The 21,527-nt window shown below is 50.3% G+C and overlaps 2 protein-coding genes across 5 annotated transcripts in view; one reads left to right on the top strand and one right to left on the bottom strand.

Moving 5' to 3' along the window:
• The window catches only part of tkfc (triokinase/FMN cyclase), a 43,933-nt gene that overhangs the window by 16,379 nt on the left and 6,027 nt on the right, over positions 1-21,527 (top strand). Inside the window, exon 5 of one of the 3 annotated variants that reach the window (XM_061763974.1) lies at positions 733-813. The gene's annotated coding sequence lies outside the window, so the exon portion shown is untranslated. Of the gene's footprint in view, positions 1-732; positions 814-18,515; positions 18,655-20,700; positions 21,261-21,527 lie in introns of those variants that run through there. The other 2 variants (XM_061763972.1, XM_061763973.1) reach the window with 2 other exon arrangements.
• Positions 870-21,499, bottom strand: exoc6b (exocyst complex component 6B). Of its 2 annotated transcripts, XM_061763944.1 has the most exons (22): positions 21,336-21,496; positions 20,078-20,243; positions 19,944-19,991; positions 19,766-19,856; positions 19,651-19,696; positions 18,457-18,661; positions 17,074-17,226; positions 16,316-16,384; positions 15,085-15,168; positions 14,899-14,945; positions 14,701-14,821; positions 14,558-14,629; positions 14,299-14,396; positions 13,597-13,702; positions 13,411-13,520; positions 11,193-11,304; positions 10,884-11,018; positions 10,626-10,814; positions 8,110-8,251; positions 6,061-6,134; positions 2,070-2,182; positions 870-1,105 (listed from the first exon to the last, which is right to left on the bottom strand). In XM_061763944.1, exons 1-22 carry the CDS (start codon positions 21,422-21,424, stop codon positions 979-981), a joined length of 2,397 nt encoding a protein of 798 aa, XP_061619928.1. In that variant the 5' UTR covers positions 21,425-21,496; the 3' UTR covers positions 870-978. The 2 variants fall into 2 exon arrangements, with proteins under 2 accessions (XP_061619928.1, XP_061619929.1); XM_061763945.1 differs by lacking the exons at positions 870-1,105; positions 2,070-2,182; positions 6,061-6,134; positions 8,110-8,251 and adding an exon at positions 8,950-9,021 and having other exon boundaries at positions 21,336-21,499.

Raw genomic sequence — 21,527 nt, 5'->3', positions numbered from 1 at the left:
TGGTGGTCTGTGAAATAATCACTGCCTATACAATTCAGTTGTATTTAACTTTGTAGCACAATACAGTTGCATTTAATCTTGAGAACCGGTTTTCAACTTTTATTTCAGTACAATTTCCATGTAACGTGCAATCAATCGAATCATTTCACAGTTTTAGAGTACATTGTTTTTATCCTGTGTTAATGTTCAAATTGTGGCTTTGAATATGAAATATACTTTTTAGGGATACAAAATCTGTCTGATTTTGATGCCCACTTGGCTACTGTATTTTAATGTTGCTTATGGTGGTACTCGGAGAACTAAGTATTTTTTAGGTCGTTTTGAGAAATACTAATGTAATGTATAATGAAAATATGTAACTATCACATTGTACAGTTTGTTGTATTTGTCTTTGCTTTTATTTTGCTCGGCTGTCCGCATTGCAACGAGAATCTGTTCTCAACTGCCAAAGTAAACAAACATTAAAAAAAGAATTTGCTTTCGTGGGCTGGATCTGGGCCCCGGGGCCTTGAGTTTTACACCCGCGTAATAGCCGAATCCTCACGTTCGACCCGAGAGCTCACATCCAATGCTTCCCATTGTGTAACGCACGTTTCCATCTCGGGTGTGGAATCAAATGTAGTTCATCTGTAAAGGTTGTAGAACATCACAGATTTCTTTCGGTCTCGATTGTGTTGGCAACAGAAGAGGATGAAGTTAATGTTTTTTTTTTTTGTTTGTTTTTTTCGTCAGGCGAAAAGTAGCCGCGGGAGTTCATCGAGACGATTTCCGCCACCAACAAAAGAGCGGCTCCGTGAAGACGGCGGCTGCGAGGTAGGATAAGCTCCCGCTCCTCCTCCTCGGCGCTAATGATGACACGGTCGGTCACGTTCGAGTGTTGGTCAGAACATTTATTGTCAAGTGAAAAGAACCAAATTCCCATTAGTGCGAATGCATCGACGTCCCTTTTTATTCGGAAGAGGGGTGTGCGCTGTCCGTTCAGGCGTGGTGCTGCGCGATGAGGTTACGCAGTTGCTTGACGACAGCGTCGATGAGCTTCTGCCTGTCGCGCTCCGTCTTTCGGAACTGCGCGAAGACCACGTTCTTCCTGCTGCTCTCCCGCATCCTGACACACAAAGACACAAAGCAGAGTTGAAAACGTCACTCAGTTGCGCTCACTAGGCAAGTTTGAAAAAAATGTGCCACCAGTGACACCAGTGGAGGTGTCTATCATAACAAGACCCGATAAAGCAAAGCGTGGGGAGTCTCTGTCGCAATCGATCATTGCAACAGAAATTCAAAATATCCAGATTCTCGCCGAGTTCTCTCTTTGGGGCAATCTGCTTTTTTGGGTCAATTAAAAATATATACCATAAAGTCATATATTGTAGGTGGTGCCTCAAAATCCAACACAAGGTCGCAGTTTTTCAGTAGTAGCATGTCGGCAAATGTGCGGCGAAGAGCTGGCAACTCATTTTTTGCGACGGTCGACTTCTGTCGGCCAAGTCGCTCGGCGCGTGGAGGTTCTTATTAACGTGCATTTTTGGATTGTACTCGCAGAAAAGCCACACAAGCACATGGACAACATGCAACTTTGACTCCTGCTGTAGTCAGGTTCGGCGATTAGTCTGCGTGTGAGCATTTGGGTGTGAGTTGTGGCCTACAGCAGCTCCTTGCGAGTGTGTTTGTCACCTTCAATAAGCGGTTGAGCGTGCATCAGCGACTTTCTCTCTTTGTGCAAAGACTGAAATTGTTATAGTACTCATTTGTGGAGATATAGCAAACCGCACGGGCATCACAATACTTTTTTTTTGCCTCGTGACATAAAGCAAACAATTGAACGAGCGAGAGCTCAAGACCCCAGTTTGTTAACGAACGATCGCCCGGAGGCACGTTAGTGGGGTACGAACGGCTCATGTTCACACCGGTGCTCGTCTGTGCCTACGTGCCAAAAACAATACTCACGGATTCAACAACCTGTGGGTACACAACAAACACAACGGAGAAGAAGAAGAAGAGGAGGAGCTGAGAGCTCAGCGCACGGGCGGCACGTGAGGAAGACGACAAGAAGAGCCGCGAAGGCAACTCACTTCTCCAGCAGGGCCAGCGCGGCGTGCGGGTTCACGCGCAGATACTTGCAGCTGGTTTTGCCGTAGTCGGCCAGGTAGCTGGACCAGTCCCAGTGCGTGAACAACTCCAGCAACTGCAACAACAAGGAGAAAATAAATGACCCACATCTCAAACTGTTGCATAACCTGCCGCTGCCCCCCTTAACCCTGCGCACACAATCTCCGCCTTGAAGAACACGTGAGCCCCAGTGAACTCTGGGTAACACCAAACACACGAGAGAGAAACCATATGTGAGCGAGGGATGAGAGAGGACGAGGGGGATGCAGAGGGACGGCGAGCGAAACCACATGTCGGTGGAAGAGAGCCGCAGAAAAAAAGAGTGGAAACACACACACACGCCACTTGGACAACGGCCGCCGAGCACCTTTGAGCGGGCGAAGCGCGCGCCGCGGCGTCACGACGGACGTTCCGCGAGACGGCGGCGAGGAGAAAGGTAGAAACATGTCCTCTGGAGCAGGCGGAGGAGCGCGCCCTCCCTCCAGGGCTGCGCGGGAGGAGCGGAATGACGCGCCTTTGGACTGCCGGGGGTTTTCTATCATTTTGTCACGTTTGAACATGTGCAATTCAGTTATTGGAAATAACATTTTTAAAATGTCAGTAAAATAAAAAACTGTTATTCAGTCAAAATCACTTCCAAATAATAGGAGCATTAGTCTTTATTTCACCCTTAAAATCACCTACTTTATTTAAAATACATAAATAGGAGTAAAAAATGAAACATTTTGACTTTATTGTCTTAAACAATTACTGGCCGCTGTTTTCGAGCAGTTGCAATAACCAATCGGCAGCGAACCCGCCAAAAGAGAGTAGATTCTCTTCTTTCGCCAGAACAAAAAGTTTGTTTTTGCTTTCGTCACACCTCAAACTTATATGATGAATCTAAAAGTCCACGGCAGTGAATAAGTTAAGTTAAATAATCGGTTCATTAAATGAATCGGAAATTCTAAAATGAGCTTGAATTATCATCTTATTATGAGGAATAACTATTATACATAGGTGTTTAATTTAATTCCGCCAAATTTATCGTTGGCTGCTGATGCGCAAACAGGAAGCGCGCGCTTGCAGGCGATAGCGCAGGCGCACGCCGGCCGACTATCGGTCGGAAGTGGCCGTCCCGTCCAACCGGGTGGGCCCCCGAGCCGCGCTGTTGTCATGACCGCTGGCTGACCCGTCGTCACGGCGATAAGGCCCGGCCGCAGACGGGGCAGGAAGTTGAGGCGGGGGTCGAGAAGAACGCGAGGCGACCTCTCCCACACCGACGCGAGCTTGAACTCATAAATCCCGCAGATAAGAGCGCTTTTAGTTTCTGCCGTCATCGCGGGCGCCGCGTTACCCCGAGCTGCCGTACACGCACGTGCACGTGTCCCATCAGATAAGACGGTTTGCGAGGGTCTGAAGACAAGTTTCCACCCTCGCTGGCACCGGTCATCCCACTGACCTCCCGCTGAACTGCGCCCGCCCGCCCGTGTGCGTCTCTCTCTGGGATCACGTGATCACGCTTTTACCCCAGATTTACTTGCTCTCAAATATGGCATGTTGTACATACAGTATACATTACCCGCAAAGGTTCGGGATCTTTGGGTGCCAGGATAAACTTTTGAATTGCACACTGAAGTGTAACAAGGATTTTGGATTGATTGATTGATTGATTGATAATTGTTTACACACTGGGAAGCAGAAGGGGGGAGAGAGAAGAAAAAAAAAAAGTCCATCAAGGCTTTTCTGTGTCCATCAAAATTGTTTGTTAAAGCAGTCACGTTTGCGTGTGTGCGCGCGCGATCGGCGGGCGAGCATTTACACGTCCATCTGCTGCTCATCCTTCCTTTCGGCCTCTTTCACCCCACTATTGATGCCCTCTCCCCGCTGCCCCCCGCCCCATGTGAGCGCTCACACGCTTGAAGGGAAGTGTCGGCCTCCCGAGGAGAGCGAGGTCCAGAGACCACCCTGTACGTATCACTTTCACCTGACTGGATGCTTTCACTCGCCTTCAACATCCCACCGCATTCACAACCGGGCCGGGACCCCCCGCGCCTCCCACCCCCTTCACGGTCCGTCCGAGCCGATCGACGGCTGGACCCGCATCCGACCCGGGCCCGAAAGCCAAGATGGCGGACGCTGAGCTATCGAGCGTAGCCGCCATCGTCGCACAGAGGTCTAAAAATAAATAAATACCGCTATCTAAAATTCTGCCTTTATAAAGAGAATGTTGTCCATTCGTTTAACAAGACGTTTGCCGGCAGGTCTAATATTTCGGACTCCTGCTGAGACGAGCCGAAAATCGCAACCACATTTTAACTGATCAAAAGGTAAACAAAATACACCTTAACCTAACATAGTACCTTTTAACTTACAAGTGCCCCAACCTAGAAATTTCCCCAGTTCCGAGTCGTCGCTCGGTCCAACATCTGTGTTGCGAACGAGCTTCAGATACACCGCGGCTGGAGTGAAGTGGGGGGGGGGGAAAAATAATGGTGCAATTCAAGTACTGTCATGCCCTCGTGTACAGGCAAGGAAAGCGTTTATTCGGGCGACTGCAAAATGAGAACACTCGCAAGGAGCCGCTGCTGTAAGTCACAACTTAGGCCCGGACACTCGCACGCAGACTGACCGGCCAACCTGCCTCCAGCTCCTCATGTCACTCACTAGGCCACACCTCTTAAAGGCACACGTCCAACACACAGATTCCATCGTACGTACAGTAATCAATCACACTGTGTAAAACCAGTGTATTTCTTTACATTCTTGAAAAAAAAAAAAGTTTTATTTCTTTACATTGTTTTTCTTCATTCATAAAAAAAATATGATTGGTTTGGGGGGCTGGAAGGGATGGCGTTTCAATTTTTTTAGATGTTCAGATCAATATGAAAATGTAATCAATCACGTCGTTGAGCTTTAGAAAATTCTTCAAACACGACGTTGAGAGAGAAAAATCTCTCTGGGACCTCACAGCCAACGGGCCCGTCAGCGTGATTTATCGAGCGTTCCCGGGCGGGCTCGGCGGGCACGTACGAGAGCGTACGGGAACGCGAGGCCGTGTGAGAACGCGGCGGTGGCGTGGGCCAAAGAATGCGCGTGTGAAAGGGACGCGCTGGCACATGACACGTGAGGTATGAAAAGCTCCTTTTGATATGATAAGAATGCCGCGAAAAACAATGAGTGGCAAGGGAAAGAAAGCGGAGGAAGGAGATGGACGGGAGGCAGGAAAAGGAGGGACGAGATGAGGAAGAGGAGGATGAAGCCGAGGCACTGCATCATCCCGACAGGCGCAGAAAGAGAAGCGAGGCGGGGAGAAAGCGGGATTGTGACAGGAGGGATAAAGGGCTATCCGTCTCTGTCCGTCACCTCATTCATCCTTCCCGCTCCGTCCTGCCGGCCCATCCGTCATCTGCTGTCACGCGCACACAAGCGCACCTCACCCTCCAGAGTCCAAAAAACACCAACGGCGGTTCTGTTCGGCCCTCTTGAGACTCCGGGCTGAGATACTTCCTGTCTGGAACCCCAACAAGCTTCCTAATCTTCTAGGCATTTGTATTATAATGCCATCGTTTCATTGTGATTTGTTTTCGCATTGGCCGGAAAATAATTCATTCATCATTAGAATGGGGGCATCTTAAAAAAAAAAAAAAAAAAAAAAACTGTGTTTCCGTTACTCGTGCATTTTATTGAATTTACGGCAAAGTAAAATAAGGACACTGAAGATAGAAAAACACAAATGAGCGGGGAAAAAAATGACAAAATAAAGTCAGCATTTGCGAGTGCTTTAACGGACGGCTTCGTGTTCCCAAGACGTTTGCAGATTGCGGGGAAATAGAAAGAATCTTTAAAGGATGTTTGTCCGAGTCGAGGAAGAAGACAAGGAGGAGGATGGGCGGAAGAATGAAAGCAGGAGGGTGCGGGGGGAAAAGATAGCAAGGACCGAAGACGACGACGACGACGTAGACAAAGACCTACTTGTCTCAAGTCACTGAAGGCCAGAAGCAACGTGTCACCCTGGAAGCCTGCGACCGGGCCGGCTCTGGCAAAACCTGTGGGAAAAACACAAACGGTCCACCCCCGGAGCGAGGGAAGAGAGGAGGAGGAGAGGAAAAAAAGGGAAGAATAAAAGACCTGGTTAGATTCGCTATGCATCAGGACAGATTGGCAGACAAATGACGGGGGGGGGCAGTTTGAGTCATGTCAGAGAGGGGACTGTGTGTCTGTGTGTGTGTGTAGCATTTCATTGTTGTGGTGATGCTGGAGTGTGCGCAGGGGTCTCGGCGTCACTTGGCAAACAAGCCCACTGGGGAGAGGAGAGGTGTGCAAGTGTGGAGTGGAGAGCAGAGGTGTCCCGACGTTTTCTTCCGAGGGCCGCAAACAGAAAACTCACAAGGGCCGCTAGCTAGCTAAAGCCAATCCATCGGTGGAGCCAAAGATATGTCAAAAATGTTTGTCAGGTGGGCAGAAACCTTGAATGTCCAAATATGATCAGTAAGTAGTCGTGAAAAATAGGGTAGATACATTTTTGGCCCTAAAGCGGGGGTGTCAAACTCATTTTTTGTCATGCGCCACACCGTAATTATGGTTTCCTTCGGAGGGCCGTTGTGACTGAACTCAAACATATGATCACTTCATATTACCTACAAGCAACAATTTGACGGGTAACTGGTTTTGAATTCAGAAGCCAGCAAAAAAAATGTTTCTTCAACTATTATTCAATTTGTTTTAAAAGGGGAATTGCAACAAAAAATGCTAGCGATGACTCAAAGTTATTAAAAAGGAAGACAATTAGCAATTTTGGTATTTTAGCAAGAACCATTAAGTCAATGCTTGCGTGGCCATGTAAAATAATTTTGTGGGCCAAATTTGGCCCCCAGGCCTCGAGTTTGACCCCCGTGCTGTTACGCGTCGGTGCAGAAGGAACTGGTCGGCCATGAAGGTAAAAGCGGGCAGATTCAGTTTCAGTTAAACTAATTAGTCAGCTCATCATTTTATTTATTGCACTGATATGCAGCAGTAACTGGAGTAAACAATCACCATTTGCTGCTCTAATTGAATTTTCTTTGTTCATTACGGTACGAATAGAAATAATGTTACTCTTTTACCGGTGCTCCTTTCTTTGCGGTTTTGCAAATCTAGAAAACTTCTTATATTAACGCAATTTTGTAGAACTTCGCAGCCAAACAGGCGAGCGACGGGGCCTGTGTCAAATGTTACATTTCGAATCTGCTGCGGGTCTCCCGGCTTTCGCCTCACACAAGATGGCGGCGCCGATTACACGCTTGCCATCTCCGGTGACCCCTGTGACACACAAAAGGCGGCCTCGCTGCTGAACGCCGACACCGGGGACTCAACTTTGATGTCCTTTTTTCTTCGCCCATCCCCCCCCATCAGTCGTCTGTCACTTCCTTCCTGCGGCGGGCACGGAGCATTATGGCGGCCATCTTTCTCAAAGAACTTTCAAGCCCAAGGTTCGCCTCTAATCCCTCTTTTTCAAAGTGCACGTTAGTTTTCATTCCCTCGCTCCCCTCATCCGTGCATGTTTCTCTTTTTTGTCTGCTGTACTTGTCTTTTTTTTCCATCTCACACCTCATTCATTTAATCCTATTTTCCCTCAGCCCCTTTCATCCCATTGCGCCTTTTGTCTCCTTTTAATCCATTTTAAATTGTGTCTTTGGGGGGGAAAAGTTCTGATTTTGACCCAGCAGGATGTGGAAGTGTTGTTCCACAGCGCCCCCTTTGAACCAAAATACAAACTACACCTGCAGCCTTGTGCAGCGGACCCCCGTTTACCGTAATAAGAGAAAACCCACTTTATAGGGAAGCTTTTTTTTTTTTTTTTAATAAATCTTACCCCTCCCACTTTTGCGGGAGCTGAGGCTGACAGCCGTTGACTAAATGTCTGAAAGGGGCATCCGCGACTGTGGCTCTCCTTTCCCACGTTTGGGCACCACTGCGGGCGTGCGGTAGGCGAACCGCGACGTCGCGAGGACAAGGAGCAACGTTACGACACGTGGCACTCACCCTCGCACTCGTAGACGTCGGCGTTGAGCTGGTGCAGCGCCCCCATGGAGATCTGCTTGACCTCGGGGTCGAGCAGCAGCTGCAGCAGCGACGTGGAGATGTGCTTGCACGCCGACATGCACGCCGTCTGCGCCACTTTGCCCTGAGGAAGAGCACCGGGAGACACTCTTAGAATGGCGTGCGGGGGGGTGGGGGGGGTCGGGGGGGCGAAGAAACTTGAAACCCGAGCTTCCCGCCCACCCCCAGTTCGCGACAGCTTCACCTCGCATGGAAATCCAATTACACACATTGAAGGAACACACACCGGATGTCCACACACGCACACACGCAACCTCTGGGTCAGTCGTAATAGGGTGAGATTGAGCGTGAAACGAGCTAATTATATTGACATGGGTCGGGCTGACATGTGCGCACTCGAGGCGGGCCGTGCATTTGGTACCTCGTAATACCGCCACTATCACGTTGTAATTATGAAAACCATCAATGCTATACAATAATGCAGTAAAACGGCACGCAACTGTGCCACATGTATCATGTGGTGTAGTTCACAGTCAATATTTCGGACGATGAGGCCGACACGGTGAGGTGTCCAGGTGGCGTCAAAGTGATGAAGGCCAAGGAACAAACAACCGAGGTGTGCGTTGATGCACCCCCACCCCCGCGGTGGAATTGCTGACAAGGATCCTGCTGTGATCCCACTTTTCTGTTGGCATCTCAATTGCCCCCCGGGACTCCCCTCGCTTGTGGCTTCGCGTCAGAACACACAGACAGGACACAAACGTGCATCGGCGCTCCTTCGCACGCCGCATGCTGCTGGCTCAACTCTCAGGCCAGAACGTGAGGAAAAGTCGAGGATTAGCAAGGTGCCACACAGATACTCACCGGCAAGATTGCATGTTCTATGGGCGCTCCCTATATGGCCAGAGACAAAAACCACAAATACACGACTCACAAAAAGTGAGGGCTAGTGGCTTTCGGGTGAAATTTCAGGAAAGGACGGAAACATTACACAGCTGGACATGTGCATTCAAAAGTTTAGGGAAGGTCAAATGAAGTTTGCCTCTCAAGGTTACAGTGCATTTCAGGTTCATCGTGGAATTTCTTTCGAAAGCCCGATATCCCAGACCTTTTGGGAGTAGCGTATTTACAGTGGGACGACCTCTGTTCATCAACGGTTAGATTTACGAACAAATAGTTGGCAAATACTCCTGTACACTTTCTCTCCAGTTATCTTTTTGGTTTTTTTGCCCTTAAACTAACCCCTCAGTATGCCTCACAATCAAGTGAGAAGTGGAAGTAAATGGTGCCATTTGGAAGCCGGAAAGATTGAAATATTGAAAATATTGCTTAATATGACTGGGATTCGTGTTTCTGACATCACTACGCAAAAGCGTTTTTTTTTTTTTTTTTTTTTTTTTACTAAAGTCAAACAAAACTTGGTCCTGGGGCAAAAATGGATGAATTGTATTTCCATTTATTTTAATGGGAGAAACCACAACAGACTCGTTTGTGAACCGGTTTCCTACTGCGTAACGATCTCCTCAGGGTCGCACGGTGTCACGACCAGGTTAGGACTTTTGGGCCCAAGCGTGAGCAACTCCACTTCTCTCATTTCCGAGGGTCGTGCCACTCAGATTTACTGATCCGCAGCATCCGATCTGCTAGGGCGGCCTCACTGTGTGTGTGTGTGTGAGACAGGGTCACGCCCGGGGCTTGTGGGGGTGTAAAGTAAAGCTCCGTAGAAGTGCTGAAAAACACTTAGCTCAACCGCTGTGTGTGCGCGCATCTGCACGTGTTTGTATTTTAACGCTGTCGCGACGATAGGACGAGCTCGACGGGACAGCGACACGACGACCAAGCAGAGTGTGACGACGCGTCGCGCCGGTGCCGTTGCGCGTCCGTGGAGTCAATGCGGCTTAATCTGCAGCCGGGAGCTTTAATGAGCTGAGCCGGGCCCCGCGCCCAACGAGCTTAGAGCGCAACCAACTAATGCGCTTCGTAACGCCGTGTCGACGTGTCTCGCTAACACGCGGCCCTACGCGTAGACATCAAATATACACTAACCCCCGCCTTGAGCGCCTGATATGAAAGCATGTCCACCATATTGAATGTGTCAGCTGTGCCCCACAAATAATCCGTGTATCAGTTGTTCTTTCCATTTTCAATTGGCAAAATCAATCAATAAATCAAAAAACAGATGACTCATTGTTGTTTTTTTTTAATCGAACACGTGACAGATTTTAAACTTTAAAATTTCAGACTTAGAAAAATACAAAATTGAAAAACAGGCCACTGGACTGAGTTTGATTTAATTATGATGATTACTTATTATATAAATGGGACAGACTTCTTTGTTCTGGTTTCAAAGTGGGAATTCCCAGGTACATACGGGACTTGATAGGATGAGCCACAAAGACAGCAAATTCTTTGCGCAAAATGATGTTATGATGGCCAAATATGGATGACACATTCAATGAGAGCGTCTATTTATGTTTGGCGATTATGGCGGTACTCACAGGCAGGTTGGTGAAGACACTGAAGGTGCTCTTCAGGAAGGCTATCAAGTCCAGCAGGTAGTCGCTGGGTGTCGGCGCGGCGCCGCTGGGCACGCCCGCCATCCAGTCGTAATCTGCCAGCTGGAGGAACTGGTCGATTTTGGCGTTGAGGCCGGTGTAGATCTCCGCCTCGGCTGCGTGACGAGCGTCCTGCGAGAGGAGACGAGCGGTGACGAGAATAACAGTCGTACGCCGGATCGCGCAGGCACGGACGCTCACCTTAAACGTGGACGTCCCGTACAGCTTGGTCGCGTTGGCCGTGTCCGGAGGGACATTGGTGATGTTTGATATAAACTCTTCCAGGAAATGGCAGCTCTGCTCCAGGTGGGTGGTGTTGATGCTCACCTGCACCAACTGGGCCCAAGCAGGCAGGCGTCACCAAGTGCCACCATTGAGTATGCAGTGTGCATGCAAGTGTGCTTGAGGAGACCTCGAAGTACTTTCATTAGTGTTTGCAGCTTACGCACTCAACTAGGGATGAAACCGTGAGAAAAGTTGAAACGGTGCACGTTTGCCCACACGCAGTACCTCAGCCAGCCCGACATTCTTCTTCTTAATGGCGTAGTGCAGACAGTGGCTCAGGGTTCGGGTCAGCAGCAAATTGGTGGATTTGCGGATCATGTCATCCACCTCTGTGGAGCTGAGAAAGTACACACATTTGTTGTAGTGCGCGTGTACAAAAAAAACCAAAAACAAAGCCTTTGAGTTGAGCTTGAGGGAGCTTCGTGGTTACGAAAGAAACTCAATTCTCCCTAAAGCTTTTGAAATCTTTTTTTTTTAGCATTGAAATAAATGATGATTTGGGGAGACCGTTTCTGATTTGCACAGATATTGATTCTCCCACGACGGTAAATGATCACCTCTGGGCCGACGACAAGCTCTAATTTCCACTTAGCGAGTCTCCGACACGCTCGATTTTGTTTGCCTCAAAATGTGCCGCGTGTCCGGCTGAAGAAAAAACACGTTTCGGAAGTCTGCTCAAGTTGGCAAAATCCCAATCAAACATGGAGTCTAATTAAGCACAGGAAGAAGGAAGACGCAAACAACTGAGGGTTTTGTTCTGTGCATACATGTGTGATTGTGAGTTCAATTCCAGAGGCCTGTGGCTAATAGACACATTCCGGCCAATTCACTCAATTGTCTGTGCCTGGAACTGAACACACACACACACACACTTCTGCTCACTCTGCACTTCTCCAGGAATTTTTCCCCCTGCTTTGAATTGTTGGAATGTATTTAGGATTCTTTTACTTTTTTGGAAACGCTGCGAGCTCTAACTGTAGCTCACCCCAAGGTGGCATGTGTGTGTGTGTGTGTGTGTGTGTGGCAAGAGAGAGAGTGTCAAAAAGTCAACGTCTGTGAGTGAACTCTGCAAGCGCACAAATATAGACGCACCGCAGAATTTTGATCGAATTTCATTGCGTTTGCGCTGCCATCAGCCACAACAGATGTGCGAGAGGAATGGGGGGTTGTTGCAGTCAGTGAGGGGGGGGTGGGGTGGGGGGGCAGCGCGGCGGCCAGAGGCCAGAGGGCACGAAAGCAGCTACTTACACGCGACATATGCTTTCCGAAATGTGAGGACTTTTCTGGAGCAGATTCACGGGGCAGAATGTGTGAGCCAACGTTGACAACAAACAGTAGCTGCGTCCCAACTGGAGCAAAAAAAGGAAGCGCCAAGACGGACACGTGCACAATTGCGTGGCCGAAAAAGCACTCTGAGCGCGCGCCGTCCGCAGTGGCCTTTGTTTTCTCTCCAAGCCTCACGGCCGCATGTTCTTTCTCAGCGACGCCGCGCACGCCTTTCGCAGCTCAACACGTTCTCGCCTGCAGCCTTCCAGTGCCCGACACATCCCTTTTCACCCAAACGCTCGCCAACATCTCAACCGGGTTGCAGATGAAATGACAAAAGGTCACGGAAGGATCAACGAGCGCCAACCCACTCCGTCGTCCCGTCTGCTTCCGGGGAAGCTGACAGGGCGACGTCCGTGCTCGGTTACTAGATACTTTAAACCGTTACCCCAAAACAAAACCCGCTTCACTTTAAATCCAATCGAACGTCCGATTCTCAGTCAATAATACAGCAACTGCAATTTTGTGTGTGTTATGAACATAGTTGTGCTCATAAGTTTACACACCCTGGCAGAATTTGTGAAATATTGGCAATATTTTGGGAAAATATGACTGAATAGGGATCATCACATAATTTTTGTTATTGCTACGTTTTCTTTAATGATTGTGCTATTCTGAAATGCCTCAGTTTAAATTGACTATAACAGTGTGTGTGTGTGTGTGTGTGTGGCCCAGTCCCAGTTTTGTATAATCCTCCCACCGCACAGTGCAAGATGTTCCCTGATTGCTCGTCTCCTCAGTGGAAAAGTAGCTGCTTTGTTTGAGTTCCTTCTTCCATCAAGCGTAACCAGCAGTACACTCACTCACGCGCGCGCGTGCACGCACACACACACACACACACACATACAGCCATATGAACGTGCACTTAAAGTTACATTTCGGATGTTCATGTGCATCGCGAACACTGCTCCACGTCGTGGTCAATTCCGGGCCATGACGACGAGTAGCCCACCGAGGAAGTGACATTTTCATTGCTTTTTGTCTTGACAAAGGTCTCGACGAGATTGGTCAGATTGGGAGAGCGCTATTCTTAAGGTCGGAGCAGGCCCGTGAGTCTCCGCGACGCGGGAAGAATTTTGATGAAGGAGAGAAAAGGGAGAAAAGAGGCAGCGTGTACCTGAGGTGCAGGTCTTCAGAGTACTTGAGACAAGCGTAGATGAACTCTTTGAGCTGGCAGTAGACTTTTGGCACAAACTCGGAGAAGGGAAGCTTCTTGGGAAAGGGAAGCTGCACAGAACAGCACATTTTCATGTCTATTGGAATCTTGGATTCAGCCTTCATGTGCCTCTCTAGCGCCCTCTACCTTCTCCAGCTCGGGGTCTTGCAGGGGAAACTGGGACGTGTAGTGTCTGTACTCCTGCTCCGTGGACACCAGGATGGGACCGAAGTTGTCCTGGTCCAACACCTGCCTGTGGAGGAGACGCAGGTGAGCAAATGGCGTTTTTGCTTAGGCCGAGACAAGTCAGCTACAATCATCCCACAGGGGTCGGGGGAGGTCGGTGGGGGGGTCATTCTAATGCTTGAGGTTTTCCGCCCCCCCCGCTTTCATCACCCCCTTTCTTGTTTGGCTCTCGAGACTTCGGACGTTCCAACGTTCCATGGAGAGGCCGTGAACCGGAGAGTGCTCCCTCTCCAACAATGCAACACATTCCTGTGGCTTTCCCGTGTGTGTGCGCATGTGTGTGCACATGGGTGAGAGAAAGCGAGGAGTTTGAGCGTGATTGTTTGTGCGCTGGCTCACACAGTCCCACTGGTGTCACTACACAGACGGAGGAACAATGGCGTTCGGTGCCCTCACACACATCTTGCGAGGGGCACTACCCATCCTGAACGGTAAATAATGTTCCGGACGTCGCTTTAAAACACTTCCTTCCTCTGGATGGTCGTTAAACTTCAAAAACGGAGACATTTCCCACAAACTGGTGTGTGAGTGTGCGCCCTTTTGACCGCTGGGAAGGTCAAGAACACGTCAGCTCACTCGAGAAAAGGACAAATCCCGGCGTACCTGAAGGTGACGTTCCATCTCTTGAGGAGGATCTCGCTGTACTGATCCCTCATCTCCAGCAGCATGTCGAAGAGCTGGGACACCGGGAAGCCGTAGCCCTGCGGGAGAAGAATCCACAGCCGGCGCTTAAGTCTCCGCCTTGAGGCGGACATGACACCGAAACCTCGCTCTCCAGATGTTATTAGTAGTTAGCCTTTAATTACAACTAGCCACACTTCGATGAATTTTCCGTGACACGAGAAAACGACTTCCCCAGTACCTGAAGTGTGTCAGCAAAGAGGACAATGAGGTTCTTCAGATCAAGCACCAGGTCCGGGTCATCACAGTAGGACTGAGAACACAAGCTTGGATCAGTGCGCGCGTGCGTGTTCGCAACATGCCGGATGTCGTGTGTGTCCCTACAGAGTGCGTCCTCAGAGCAGCCACGATTTTGGACAGCGCCAGCTCCCAGAGCTCCTCCACGTAGGCTCTGTTGACCAAACCCTGCGTGGTGTGAAGCACGTGGTCCTCCACCACAAAGAACCTGGGGAGAACACCACGCGCTGCGGGTGATGTCGCCGGACCTTTGTCATTACGTCAAGTTGAACGGGACGGGCTTACCCGACGATTTGATTGAAGTAGCGTCGGTAGCCTTCCAGCGTTTCATGCTGGAAAAGCCAAACCGCTGATCAGGCACGTCAAAAAGTGATTTGAGATATTTGATCTTGGTTAGAGTTTAGTTTCTGCAGTGTACTGGTCTGTGTGTTACAGGAGTGCGGTGGGGATTTTGCAAGAGTGAGGCGGTACCATGTTAGAGTGCGGCTGCAGCACGAGGCGAGCCTGTTTCCGCCGCTGCTTTCGGTAGTAGTTCTCAAACACATCACGCAAACCCTGCAACACACATTGCAGGTAAATGTGGAAGGCTACTGTGCTGTTAAACCCTTTACGTCCAGTTTATTAGTTACACACCAGGGAGATGTGACAAACAAAATGGCATCGCTTGCTTGAAAAAGAAGAAGGCCAGAATCCCTGAACGATGGGAAAGTGGAGATAAAGTGCGCCTGCAGTTAAGATAGCGAGTCTGACTAAAACCTGGCGTCAGATATCAAACTAAAAGCACACTTCTCTCCGCATGTTGACGCTACTATCTCTTCCTTCCGTGACGCAGCACTTTATCACGGTCTCCTCTTGGCCCCAAAACAGCACCCACACTCTCTTTTTCTGGGGAGGGGCACGCAGATATAACAAAGCGAGCAGATAACGAGGTCAAGTGGCAGGGATGAGGGAAAGTAGTGTGCCGTGTCAGGAGGAGGTGCTGAAAGATTTCACCTTCTTCACCTCGGACGGGGGACGACGGGGGGAGAAAAACAACAAGGCATTAATATCACTAAGTGATGTCAGGCTGCTACTAGTGCGTTGCTAGCATGCGCACTCTCGCTTCTACTCAACCTTTGTTGACCTCTTTCCTCGCCAGCGTGTCACCCAGTTAGCCTCTCTCTAACCCCACTCTTCCCTCAGCTCCCTCCCGCCATTGCTCACTTTCTCCTTCCTGTCAAAGTTCATGCACTTCCTGTCCCCCTGCCAGAGAGTGCGCGCGCACACACACATACGGTGAACAGAAACAGTCAACCCAGTGGATGTGTTGGCCCGGTCACAACCCCAAAGAGCCTGCAGGCGCGCACATGATAATGTGGAGCTAACCCAGTCATGGCCCAGTCAACACCTCCACCCATGTCGCCTTCACTCCAACTGGCATGAGACACACACACACACACACACTGCAGCCACCTGCTTGGAGCGCAGCCAGCCTCTTCTTCTCCGCTGCGTCAGAACTTTCCCCCATCAGGCTGCAACATGTGACGAGCTGCCATCTTTAGTCACTGGTTCTAAAGACGAAGCTACCTAAATGTCGGCACATGCCGCGCAATCATTTCGCAAACGCCTTTCTTCCGCTGCCAAGACGCTAGTAACCGACGTGCTCCAGTTGGTCCGCAGCTGATTGGCGGCGGTTTACGGACAAGAGGAGCGATGAGCTCACCAGCACAGTGTAGATATGTAGACAGCGGTACACCGGTGAGAAGTCCACCAAGTCCTGAGCACCGGTCACCTGCACAGAAGCAAACAGGAAGTGCTTGTTAATGACAGGTTGGATAGGGTCATTCACGACAACGTACAACATCGAGGACGACGACGACGACATTCCAGAACGCGAGCAAAGAGAGGAAGAGCAGGTAAAAAAAAAAAAAATATTTGAAAAAAGGCCCCAAGGAGGAAAGGAGTAGTACAAAGAGACCAGAGGAACATAGGAAGACAAGACTCAAGGGGACAGCCGTGAATGACGGGAAGGGGAAGACATGCCAGGGGCAGCGACGGCCTAAGGTTGGCATCGGCGCCGACGCGGCCGTAACCCCGGCGACTGCGGGGTCAAGCCTTTGTGGGAGCCAAAGCTTCAAGCAAGTTTACAGGACGTAAATAAGCCAAAAGGGACAACAGGGACCCGCAAAGAGAATGGCAGCACCAAGGTGACAAGTTCAGCCGCATTGTGCTCGGCCTTCCTTAAAGGCGAACACGTCGGCGGCATAAAAGAGCTCAGATCCCGCCAGGAGTGACTTGAGGAGTTCATTGTCCTGATACTTTGGCAATAGTGGCACAAGTTCGGAGTAAACATCCTCGTTAATTCCCTCATTCCCATTAATGCCCCACTATTTGTTTCTGCTTTTCACTTCAACACGCGTTTTAAAATTTAAACAACCGAGTCCAGTTGTGTGTGTGTGTGTGTGCGTGGCTGTGGCTCACTTGATCAGCCTCCTCTTCGTCCGCTTCTAGCCTGCCGGCCTGCCCGTTGCTCTGCGCGACCCCGCCGGCCGCCGCCTCTCTCCTGGGTCGTCGGCCAACGGGGGCGCTGGGCTGCGCGGAGATGGAGCTGTCCAGCGAGCGCTGCAGCTGGGCCTGAAAGCAACAAACAAATGAGTGGCAACGTCACCGATGCTGCTTTTTCGTGGCATAAATGCACGACACGGTGGTCAATGTCACGGCCAATCCTCCACAATTGAATCAATTCAGCAGGTCAGAAACAGGAAAACTCCAGACGGGACGTCGCCGACCGGAGCTCCTGTTAAGAACTCGGGAGCAGACGCCGCTCCACTTTCTCTGTGATGGTGCGCCGCACCGACGCAGCGGGTACTCTCGGCCACGCGCGCACGCATGTGTGTGTTCAGTAACTAAATACAGGTAATCAATCTTCTTCCACTTCACAGACCCAACAATCTGTTTCCCATTAGTGTCTGTGTGTGTGTTTCGGACTACCGAACACTCAGCAGAAGTCGGAGCTGCTCCTCTTACTCCAAATATAAATATGCGAAGAGGCGAGAGAGGGAATACATGGAAAGATGAGGACATGGAACAAAGACGTTCCGGGACAGACGAGTGTGACTGAATAATAATGACAAACATGATTAACATTTAACCAACACGGAACCTTTTAAGAACCCTTGAAATCTTCCTTAATCCAGCCAGCGATCTAATAATGAAAAGGGGTTTTCTGTGTTTATTTATGTTCGCACTCAAGCACATCTGGACTGACACAGAACGCCGCAAAAGGATGGATTTCCGAGATAGCGTATCTCGATCACAGGACGGTCTTATCGTGCTGTGTCGCGGTTACACAAGCGGATTAGGAACAATCATCCAGTCCTACCGCTGGCTCCGCTCGCTGCGCGGAGGACTCGACTCGGAGAGGGTGGGGGTGGCTTGAGACTCGGAAACAAAAAAAGAAAACAAAAAGACTCTTGGACTGAGTGAGACATTTTCAGAAATGCTCCGCCGTGCGCTTGCGACAAGAAGCTATCTCCAGCGCGACTGCAAGTTGGCCCGCTTCTCCTTGGAGGCTCATCTGTCTGTCGCCAACCATTCCTGCGCTGTTCCCGTCCCACCCCCTCATCCTGCACTTTTCACCCAACAACATTCCCCAAATAAACAAGAGGCCTCACTTGAGCTTCCTTGGCCTTGGAAAACACAAAAACAATGAGCGAAGTGCTGAAAAGCAGGATTTGTGTGTGTGCGTGCACAGACTGCTTGGTTCCATATGACAAATATGGGCGGATGCTTGATGAATGGTGCGCCAATGTCTGATCGCCATCCTTGGGTGCACGATGCCAAGACACTGCCGGGCACACATACCTGTCTGATGGCCGTCTCTCCGATCTTGTCCGAGTGTTTTCGGATGCTCTCCAGGAAGTCCTTCAGCTGGGTCATGGCCGTGTCGCGGATCTGCGTCCGCAACTTGGGAAGGTTTTCAGCCATGATGGCGCAGAACCGGTACTGTCCGGCCCTGGGAAGACACGTCTGCTCCAGCTGTTCCGAGGTGCGCAGCGCAGGGTAATACCTTACACACACACACACCCGGGGGGGGGGGGGGGATATATATATATATATATATATACACACACACCAACTTATTCTCAGACTGGGGAGGGAAATTAGCACAATAACAGAACATACACACACATATGTGCATGTGTCTACATTGGATGACCTTGCAAGGCTCTGTGCTCGCAGAGGGGACGAAAAACAACAAACAAACAAAATATATCACACAAACAGAGCATTCATTTTTGAGCAGAGAGACTTTTGTCTCCAGGTCAGGGCCAGGCCATTGGGAAGCAATTCTCAGTGCTCTGGCGCCACCTTGTGGATGTAAGCTAAGCTACCTCGTGCAGTCACATGGAACTGCGATACAACATAAAACCCCAAAATGTACATAAGATGGGGACCAAACACTGCCACGAATAGCAAAGAAATGCAAGTAATTGACGCTTTAAACTGTAAACACACCACAAACTAGGATCCCAGAACATTTCAATATCATTTCAAGCACATTTTACTCCATTAGCCTGAACAAATGGCTCATAGATTCTTTGATTTCAACAAAATGCACCTCAATTGTGCATGGACATGCACGAGGCAAAGATTCTTCACAACGTCCGCTAATAACCCAGGCTAAACTGAGCTTTTCCCCAACATTAAAAAAATGTTAGCCTCAGTCAAGATGTAACACGTCAGCATGCTTCCTTGACACCAATTACAATGGCTTTGGCGCACTGAATAAGTTACACGGAGAGAACAACAAAGAGGGGAATTTGTGAATAGCGAAGGGGTTCACACGACATATACATGCACAAGGCTAGGGCAAGTATCGTAGCTAAGGTCGCGGTATAATCCTCGTTCTTGTCATTGTCATCCGGATGCGGCTACGTGGCTGTTTTTGACTAGCTCACTTAAGTTTACATTTTCACGTGGCGCCACCTCCTGCTCTGAAATGGTCTTGACGGCCTTCGTGGGGACATGCAGACACGAGATGCTCTGCTGTCATACCTTTTGGCGTCCATTTGCTCCTGAAGGCGTCCGTACATCTCCAAGACTGGCACACGAAAACAGGTTGCGTTAGGACCTGACGGACGGAAGCTGAATGCGCGTGCGCGTGTGCTACCTGGCAGGCAGTGCGTGAGTTTGTCAATGGTGGTCGCAATGTTTCTCTGTTGCACCCGACACTGTCTCAGCTCCTCCATGGAGCTCGTGAGCTGCACAAGAGTAGGCGGACAAGGTGTGAGGCTAGTGGATGTGGACATTTATGATTAGGATGATGACGACGACGAGACGGGACTTGCCTCTTTGCCGTCGCCCTGAATGGACCGGTTGGTCGCGGTCACCTGACTCTGCAGGGGGTAAAAGGAGCGACAGGTGAGAGACGGGCGATACGACTTCTCCCGCCGTCCCCTGGTCGTGCGTCCCTCCGCGCTACCTTCAGCTTCTGCGCCTCGCCGCGCACTTTCAGCAGCTCCGTGATGGAGTCGACGAAGCCCTGGAAGTGGTGGTTGCACATCTTCTCGATCTCGCGGTCGTGGTTCCTGATCCGAGCGTCCAGCTTGGCCATGAACAGGCCGTGTTCCTGGCCATCGTACACCGACCTGGAGGACACGGGGGTGAAAGGTCGCGTGATTTCCTGCCGGGACGACGGACTGGAGATCGGTCGGGAGGCGAAGGAGCAGGAAGCCACGCGCGGGCTTGCGTTCCCTTTTTGGGCAACAAAGGATGCACTTCTTCCTGTGTGTTTTCCCTGACACACACACACACACACACACACCTGTGTACAGTGTCAATCCCCTTCCCCTTGACCAGGAAGTGGCCGACTTGTTGTTGAGTACAATGGCGAGAGAGCCACAAAATGCTTTCTTTAGATGCACACACTTTGTTGTTATAATTACAGCTTGTCCTCTATTGTTTTCTTTGCCAGAACTCAACAAGTCCCCCGTACACGCGTGTGCGCGCGTCAGCCACCTAAATGGGACGTGATCCACCCGCTCGTGCGCAGCGCGATAACCGAAGTCCTGCGACTGCTATCGATCCACAGCACCGGCCGAACCGATGAATTCGCATAGCATTAGCGGCGCCGCCGCCGCCACTCGATCGGCTGACGGCCGAACACGTCAGCGGAATGTCGCCGCTTGTCTCATCCTGCTCGAGCAGCCGGAAAAAACTTGTTCAATGGATTGAGGCATTAAACCGTCTGTCATAACAATCCCCCCCTCAGACTGCGCGCGCCCCCTAGTGGCCGTGAGCAGCATAAGGGATGACGTCAGTGCCACCTTATTGGACGCTTGCTGTTAATTCATCATTTTTCGTTAGACTTGGAGTGGTCGCCTGTCAATCGCGGGGCACAAGATAAGAATCGGCGATGAATTTAGCGTGCATGTTTTCCAAAAAGTGGAAGGATGCAAGCTTCACAGAGGAAGGTTGGAGCTGAGATTCGAACCCAGGCCCTCAGAAGTGCGGTGCAGACGTGCTGGGAGACGTTCTTCGCCGCGCTGCGACGCCACAACTTTGTTTGACAACAGTTGGCAGAAAGGCAAATTGTTCGATTCCCCGTCAGTGTCAGCGCCGACACCAGTGACCGGAGTTGAAACTAGTTAGCACGATCGGCTAAGGTTAGCAAACGCCCAAGTCGAGCTGTTTTCGTTTTCGGATGGCGAAGGCGCGTTCGAAAGTTTTGGGCGACCTACCGCAGCGTCGGGCCGATGCAGTTGCTGTCCGTGCTCTCTATCTCGCGCAGGATTCGCTCGTGCTCGGCGGCTGCCTCCACACTCGCCATCGCGCATGTTGCTCGGGACGGTTCGGTTCCGAGCTGAGTTGCAGCTGAGCTGGACGCGAGTGCGTCATGTCGCGCCGCCGGGGGTGGGCTCGATTTGGGCGCC

The sequence above is a fragment of the Phyllopteryx taeniolatus genome, chromosome 23, assembly GCF_024500385.1.
Source record: "Phyllopteryx taeniolatus isolate TA_2022b chromosome 23, UOR_Ptae_1.2, whole genome shotgun sequence".
NCBI classification, from domain to species: Eukaryota; Metazoa; Chordata; class Actinopteri; order Syngnathiformes; family Syngnathidae; genus Phyllopteryx; species Phyllopteryx taeniolatus.
The sequence above is the reverse complement of the archived record's forward strand: the minus strand, read 5'-3'. Positions and strand labels throughout refer to the sequence as shown.